General features: G+C 49.7%; 2 protein-coding genes across 3 annotated transcripts in view; one reads left to right on the top strand and one right to left on the bottom strand.

Annotated features, from left to right (window-relative positions):
- The window catches only part of LOC102440098 (interferon lambda-3-like), a 63,456-nt gene that overhangs the window by 11,363 nt on the left and 44,026 nt on the right, over nt 1–8,067 (bottom strand). The window lies entirely within an intron of this gene.
- The window catches only part of LOC102439776 (interferon lambda-4), a 2,451-nt gene continuing 1,137 nt past the window's right edge, over nt 6,754–8,067 (top strand). Inside the window, exons 1-4 of the mRNA XM_023760558.1 lie at nt 6,754–6,921; nt 7,326–7,397; nt 7,486–7,629; nt 7,858–7,963. Of these exons, the coding sequence (XP_023616326.1) occupies nt 6,754–6,921; nt 7,326–7,397; nt 7,486–7,629; nt 7,858–7,963 (490 nt within the window). The remainder of the gene's footprint in view (nt 6,922–7,325; nt 7,398–7,485; nt 7,630–7,857; nt 7,964–8,067) is intronic.

Below are 8,067 nucleotides of genomic sequence, written 5' to 3'. Positions count from 1 at the left end.
GCAGGGCTTGGGCGGGGCGGGTCCACGGATCAACAGGCGGGCTAGCAGTTATGCTGATCTTCAGTCTTGCCCTCAGAGGCTCTGCTTCTCAGTGTCCCGGTAATCGCTGCAAGCCCCTCGGAGAGAAAGCTGCCCTAGGGTTTTGACCCGATGCCAGACAGTCCCGCTTCTCCTGTATGAGTCTGGGTCCCTAGAGACTCGCCCGGAACTGGAGCTCAGAGCCTGAGACTCCCTCCCGGTTGAAAACGACAACCGAGCCCTCAGCCGCCAGCCCGCTCCGCATGCACTCCGCACCTTAGTATTTTACTTCTGTACTGCGCCTCCTCTGAATCTCGGTATGCTTTTCTCTTTCCTTCTAGTTGTAGAATTTCCACTCAGCCAGCCTTCCTGTGATTCTGGATGATGTCCGTTCTGTCTTTTAGTTGTATTTTTGAAGTGGTTGTGCAAGGCAGCAATCTCCGGTGTTTACCTATGCCGCCATCTTGGTTTCTCCAGAAAGTAGGATTCTATCGAGCCTCCTATCTACCTACTCCAGGACTACTGTGAAGATCAAATGAGATGAGGCACGGGAAAATGCTTCATAGACATTTGGTTAAAGTGTAAAATGTTTCCACCTGGCTGTAAAGCAAGTCGTGTTCCTGGGCTGAAGAAACTCCAAGGAGGCTAGTTGTTAGGGAGAGGAAGCCCCAGGCATTGCTACAGTGATGTCATTACCTGTCATTACCTGGCACACACAGCCACCGTTTCCTGGCTGGGCTGGGCTGTGGGCTGCATTTTGCACCATGGGGTCTCGGCACTGTCGGCTGCGATTTGGTGGGGTGTCTCTCCGGGGTGGTGGTGGGGCCTGTGTCCCACTTGGGGGAAGCCAAGTGTTGCTTTGTAGGTGCCAAGTTCATGGTGCCGTTTCTCTGTCAATGGCCAGTGTGCATCATGGCAGCTCCTGCGTTAAGTGTCCGCCACTATAAACACTGTTTATGCCACTATAAACACTGCATTTAGATTATTAGGTGGTCAGTGTGCATCATAGTGACCGGTTGGACAGTCGGACACTTAGACACTTAGCATATTAGCCTTTTATATATATAGATTGTGGTATATTGCTATTATTGGTTACATTCATAAAGGAAAGAAAGGTGAAGTTTCAGGTAGAGGTTAGTGAAGATAAAAATCATCTTTTCCTCATGCAAGTCCACTCTTCCCTGAAATCAATTGCAGAGGTGGTTCATGAACCCCAAGTTAAACTAGACCTGTAACAGTTATATAGGATGACCATGGGAAAACCTTTAAGGCATTTTACAGAGTGAAAAAGGTAAGTTGCTGAACAATACACTTGGTGTGACACTACATGCGTTTAGAAAGACTCACACATGCAAAAGCAACTCAATGGAGAAGAGTAGCCTTTACAACAAATGGTGCTAGAGCAGTTGGCCAGCCATAGTCCTAAAAATGAACCTGGACTCAAACCCCAAACCTAAACTAAAAATGACCTCCAAATGAATCATGAACTTAAATGTAAAATATAAAGCTATAATACTTTTATTAAAATCGTGAGAACATTTTCAGGATCTAGGGTTAGGAAAAGGGTTTTCAGACTTGATGCCAAGGGTTCAATCCATTAAACTGAACTCGAACCAAAACTTTGGCTCTGTGTAAGAGGATGGAAAGATGGGCTACAGACTGTGAGAAAATATTTGCAAACGACCTACCTGACAAACGACTGGTATCTAGAATAAATTAAAAACTCAGCAGTAAAAAATTAAACAATCCAATTAGAAGATGGACAAAAGACATGAAGACACATTTTACCAAAGAGGTTGCACAGACGGGAAATAGCATGTGAAAAGGTGCTCAATACCATTAGCCATTAGAGGAATGCAAATTAAATCCACAGTGAGTTATCATTACACACCTAGCAATATGGCTAAAATAAAAAATAGTGACATCATCCAATGTTGGTGAGGATGCAGAGAAACTGGATCATTCATACACTATTGAGTGAATATCCCTGGATATTCATTTAGGTTGTTGTGTATATCAATTGTTCATTCCTGTTTCATGGTATAGAAGCACCAGATTTGTTTAACCATTCCCTTTCTGAAGGACATTTCTAGATTTTGGACAATTACTAGTAATGCCACTATAAACACTGCATTTAGATTATTAGGTAATCATAAATTTTTATTTCTCTGCAATAAATGTTCAGGACTGCAACTGTTGGGTTGACTAGCAGTTGCCTGTTTAGTTTTATAAGAAACGGCCAAGCTGGTTTTCAAATTGGCTGTACCCTTTTCACATTCCTACCAGTAACGCAGGAGTGACCCAGTTCCTAGAGCGTGTTTGAGTTGTACTCATAATAAGAAAGTTCTCCAGAGCTTTTGTTGTTGTTAAATTCTTTAAAAAATATCTTTATTGTTGAAAGTATTACATATCCTGCCCCTGCCCCCAGCTCCTTTGACACCTTCTAGCCTGCCCTCCTCCCTTGCCCCCAAACTTCACTACCCTAATGTCTGTGTCCATGGATTATTCATATATGCATACAAGTTCTTTGGTTGATCTCTTCCCACCTCTGCCCACCCATCCCCACCATCCTTCTGAGATTCCATAGTCTGTTTGTTGAAGCAGTTTTTGTAATAGAATAGGCATCTCTAACAGCAGGTCACAGGAAATCTTTCTATAAGGACAGTATTTGTCTCTTACCAGTTGGGCTGCTATAACAAAACATCACAGGCTGGGTGGCTTGTAAACAGCAGAAGCTTATTTCTCAGTTCTGGAGGCCGGGAAGTCTAAGATCAGGGCTCCAGCATGGTCAGAGGAGGGCACTCTTACAGGAGGCCAAGTTCTCCTCACATGGTAGAAGGTGCTAGGGAGCTCCATGGTTTCCCTTTTAAAAGAGAACTAATCCCATTCTTGAGGGTTCCACCTCCAGAGTTATCACCTCCTAATAATCCCTCCTACCAATACCATCATCTTTGCCTGTTAAGACACCAACCTATCAATGGGGCAAACACGCAGACCACAGCAGTACAAAAGTCATGAATGACCCAGCTCCTCTTTCAAGATGCCCTCCTGAATTGCTGTGCTGGAAAAATGGAGAAGTATGTTTGGAGAATAACAGACCTTTCAAGACTTTGCTTACTATTTGATTGTGCTCCCAGACATCCTCCTTTTATTGGTGATTCAGCCCAATATCAAGTAGTGTTTCTCCCTCCAAATGTCACCTCTTTGGTCCAGGCAACAGATCAAAGACTTATAGCAGCTCTTAAGGCCTACTACCTGAGGAGCTTTGCCCAGGCTATTGCTGCAACTGAGGAAGACACTGATACAACACCTGTGACTGTATCAAGAACTTTGCTTGGACTTGGGGTGATATCACCAAGGACTGTATGACTGGCATCTGGAAGAAGACACTCAAGAGGTTAGTCCATGACTTCAAAGGATTTGCCAAGGATGATGAGGTTGCAAAAATACACAAGGCTGCAATTAAGATGGCAAACAACCTTAACCTGGGTTGGGGGAGGTTGACATTGAGAGTGATATTGAGGTGGTTCCTAGGAACTGATTAATGAGGAGTTGTTGGAACTGAAACAGGAACTCATGGCTGAAGAAGAGAAAAGGGAACTGCAGGAGAAGAAAATGAAGATGAACCCCCAAAATTCACAGTGAAGGTTTTAACAAGCTTTTGCAGAGCTCACAAGCCCCTTAGCAGGTTTAAAAACATGGACCTGAACTCTGAAATGTTTTCATAGAGAGGAATGTTCATGATATATTATCTACTTACAAGCAAATCTATGATGAAAAAGAAACAAACCAAGCAAGGCATCATGGACATATTTTTGAAATGACTGACACCTCCTCAAGAAGAGCCTCAGGAAGCAGGAAGTTATTCCAGAAGAAGTCATTGCTATCAACCCCATGTGTATTATTGACCCAGAAGACCTTCCAGTGGGATGAGGTGTGGAGGTGGTAGAAAGTGATATTGATGAGCCTGACTGTAGACAAGGGGTGGAGAACATCACGTTCGAAGGCGGTAGAAGGCCCACGAAATCACTTGGTCTGGCCCTGCCAAGGCATTAGGAATTAGTTCATTAAATATTAGACCAAATATAGCAGGTAACTTTTAAGTTGATAATTTTGACTGGCCCGAGAATGATGTTATAAATACACAAATGGCTGTTGGCAGGAAAAAGGTTCCCCACCCCTAATGTAGACCTAGGGTAATGTGTGCATTTCTGTCTTAGTTTTTAACAAGAACATTTAAAAAGTAAAGAAAACAAATAAACAGAAAAAACTTACAGAATAAGGATATAAAAAAGAACATATTTTTGTACAGCTGTACAATGTGTGTTTTAAGCTAAGTGTTGTTAAAAAGACTAGAAAAGTTAAAGTTCTTTTTAAAAGTTTATAAACTAAAAGTTACAGTAAACTAAGGTTAATTTATTATTGAAGAAAAATGAATTTAGTGTAGCCTGAGTGTGCAGTGTTTGTGAAGTCTACAGTAGTGGACAGCAATGTCCTAGGCCAGTGGTCGGCAAACTGCGGCTCGCGAGCCACATGCGGCTCTTTGGCCCCTTGAGTGTGGCTCTTCCACAAAATACCACGTGCGGGCGCGCATGTACAGTGCGATTGAAACTTCGTGGCCCATGCACAGAAGTCGGTATTTTGTGGAAGAGTCACACTCAAGGGGCCAAAGAGCCGCATGTGGCTTCGAGCCGCAGTTTGCCGACCACTGTCCTAGGCCTTACATTCGCTCACCACTCACTCACTGACTCACCCAGGGCAACCTCTTGAGTGTCTTCTTCCAGATGCCAGTCATACACTCCTTGGTGATATCACCCCAAGTCCAAGCAAAGTTCTTGATACAGTCACAGGTGTTGTATCAGTGTCTTCCTCAGTTGCAGCAATAGCCTGGGCAAAGCTCTTCAGGTAGTAGGCCTTAAGAGCTGCTATAAGTCCTTGATCTGTTGCCTGGACCAAAGAGGTGACATTTGGAGGGAGAAACACTACTTGATATTGGGCTGAATCACCAATAAAAGGAGGATGTCTGGGAGCACAATCAAATAGTAAGCAAAGTCTTAAAAGGTCTGTTATTCTCCAAACATACTTCTCCATTTCACCAACACATCAAGACCTTCAAGTTCCATTCATGGTAAGTCCCCTATACAGGTGAACCAATTTTTATCTTTTTATACCATATTCTTACTGTACCTTTCCTAGGTTTAGAAAACATAAAAAACCATTGTGTTTTAATTGCTACAATATTTGATACAGTAATATGCTATACAGGTTTGTAGCCAAGGAGCAATAGGCTACCATACAGCCTAGGCTGCACCATCTAAGTGTGTGTAGGGACACTCTACGATGCTCGCACATGATGGAATCACCTAACGATGTGTCCCTATGGTAAGAAATTAACTGGTAAAGTAAGAAATAGCCTATTTAATAAAGAGGGAATATGCTAATTGACCCTCACACTGTTGCAAAAGATGGCGGCGCCCACAGCCAACAAGAAGGGAATATGCTAATGGACTGTCCCGCCCTCAAAGATGGCAGTGCCCACAGCCACAAGATGGCAGCGCCCAGTCCCCTCAGCCCCGCCGGGGCGGCAGGTGCCGGGCAAGGCTGGGCCCACCACCTGGCAGGCCCGGTCACTTCATGTGTCTGCCTCCGGAGACCCCCAGTCCCCTCAGCACCTCATCCACCCAGGGCCGGCCTGAGGTGCAGGCAAGTCTCAGATGGCAGCTTTCCAGCTGCCCAGGGCCGTCCAAGATGCAGGCAATCCTCAGGTGGGGCTGCCCAGCTGCCCAGGGCTGCCTGAGGCTCAGGTAACCAGGGCCAGCTGAGGCTTGCACTGCTGAAAGTGGCAGCAGCAGAGGTGTGATGGGGCATCACCTTCCCCTGATTGCCGGGTCGCCTCCCACCCTTGAGGGCTCCCGCACTGTGAGAGGGGGCAGGTCGGGCTGAGAGACCCTCCTCCAGTGCACGAATTTTCATGCAGCAGGCCTCTAGTAATTTAATAACAGACTATGGACACCAGAGAGAGTTTGTCAAAAACCTAGATGAGGAAATACCAGCAAGAACACAAGGGGGATAATCATGCTGATAAAGAAAGATAGAAAACAGAAAGAGACAGGCAGAGACGTAATGAAAGAGAGAAGCTGGAAACCCCCAGTACCAACTCCAGGCAGATCCTTCTACCAGCACCTCTGCCAGGTGCCTTGGAAGATAAGGAAACCGTGTATTTTTGGTTAATTCCTAGAGTGCAAAAGAAAAACCAATACAGGCTGAGAAGACAAACAAATGTCCAGAGAAAAAGAAACAAGAGTTGCATAAGTCTGGTGAGGGCAGAGCCATTGCTGGCACCCAGGGACAGGCAGGCAAAGTCCTCAGGCCTAAGCCAGCATCCCAGTGGGCCAGCGTCCAGCGCTGATGTTCCGAAAACTTAACCTGAACGGGGAAGCCCAGCGGCTCGCCATTCCTCAGTCAGGAGCATAAAAGCGGCCATGGAGGTGCAGACACCGCTGTCAAAGGTGGACAACACTCTGGAGAGCTGGCAGGGGACAGAGGAAGGCAAGCCCAGCTCCAGCTCGGAGGGCACATTGCAGGTGAGCAGTGAGGGGAGAAAGCCTGAGGGCAGGAGGGGTCGCAGCCAGCCCCCTGACATCCGTCCCCCTGCCAGTCTAACAGGAGGCAGGGGCTGGACCCGGGGCCTTCTCTCGGACTGCCCGACGTCCCTGGCTTTGTGCAGGAGCAGAGATGAGGCCCAATGGTGCAGCCGCGGTGTCCGTGGGGCTGTGGGTCTTGGTGACAGTGAACGTGGTGGCGGACCCCGGTGTGACCGAACCCAGGCGCTGCTCCCTCTCTCACTACCGCTGGTTGGACCCCAGGGCGCTGAAGGCGGTCAAGGCGCTGAAGGACCACTACGTGAGTGATGCCCAGACCCCCAGTCCCAGGGGACGCTGGTCCCGCCAGGGTCGGGATCCTGGTCCCTATCCCGAGGGCCCTGGCATCCTAGCGTCACGCACGCGCATCTCAGATCTCAGGTGTGAATTCTGACCAGCTGCATCCTAAGCACAGAAAGCACCTTCCTGCCACTGACAAAAGGGCGCCCCCAGGCGGACCCGGCTCACGTCGGGGTGCAGCGCTCCGCAAGGGGTGCATTTCATTCCCCTTTCCAGTCCTCGTCCTCGGGGAGCTCTGAGGCTCCGCGCACAGTACACACGACCCCTGCACCACACAGTCGAGTCACGGGAATGAATCCCCGACTTCCCCGCACTTCAGGGCACAGGCGAGGGGCGCAGCCTCAGCCCCACCATTGTCCCGCCCAGGAGGAAGAGATGCTGAGCTGGAGGCCGCGGAACTGCTCCTTCCGCCCACGGAGGGTTCCCCCGCTGCCCTGGGTGAGGCCCGCGGGTCGGCGTGGGGTGGGGTGGGGGTGGGGGACAGGGCGGCGGTCGCGGCGTCTCTAACTCCGCCAGGTCTCCGCAGTCGTGCGCACGGCTCCGCCTGGTGGCCCGGGGCCTCTCGGACGCCCAGGCCGTGCTGAGCAGCCTGCCCAGCCCCGAGCTGTTTCCCGGCGTCGCCCCAACTCTGGAGCTGCTGGCATCCGCGAGGAGGGACGTGGTGGCCTGCGTGAGTGCCCCCGCGCCCGGCCCCTGCACCCCGCACCGGCCTGCTCTGCGCTCTCCGGCCCCTCTGCTAGGTCGCCCGGGTCCCATCTGTCTCGCGGAGCCCCAACCCGTCCAGACACAATTCGCGTCCCGCTGGTGTCCGCAGGGCTGCGCTGGGAGGCTCGTGGGCTGAGTTGGTGGGAGACTGGGTCCCTTCGCCTCCTTGGTTTACCTCCTGTGCCCCCTCCAGCTCGAGCTGGTGCGTCCAGGTTCCTCAAGGAAGTCCCCGCGGGCACCCAGGAGGCGTCCCCAAAGGCGGAGAGCTGTGAGTGGGGCGGGCCCGGAGCGGGTAGCTGGCAGGGCTGGATGGAGGGTGGGGGTGCAGGGGGTGGGGGTGGGGGTCGCGTGTGGTGGAGCGGCCAGGAGCCGAGGGTCCCTGGATGAGGAAATCGCTGCCTCA

The sequence above is a fragment of the Myotis lucifugus genome, unplaced genomic scaffold, assembly GCF_000147115.1.
Source record: "Myotis lucifugus unplaced genomic scaffold, Myoluc2.0 scaffold_185, whole genome shotgun sequence".
NCBI classification, from domain to species: domain Eukaryota; kingdom Metazoa; phylum Chordata; class Mammalia; order Chiroptera; family Vespertilionidae; genus Myotis; species Myotis lucifugus.
The sequence above is the reverse complement of the archived record's forward strand: the minus strand, read 5'-3'. Positions and strand labels throughout refer to the sequence as shown.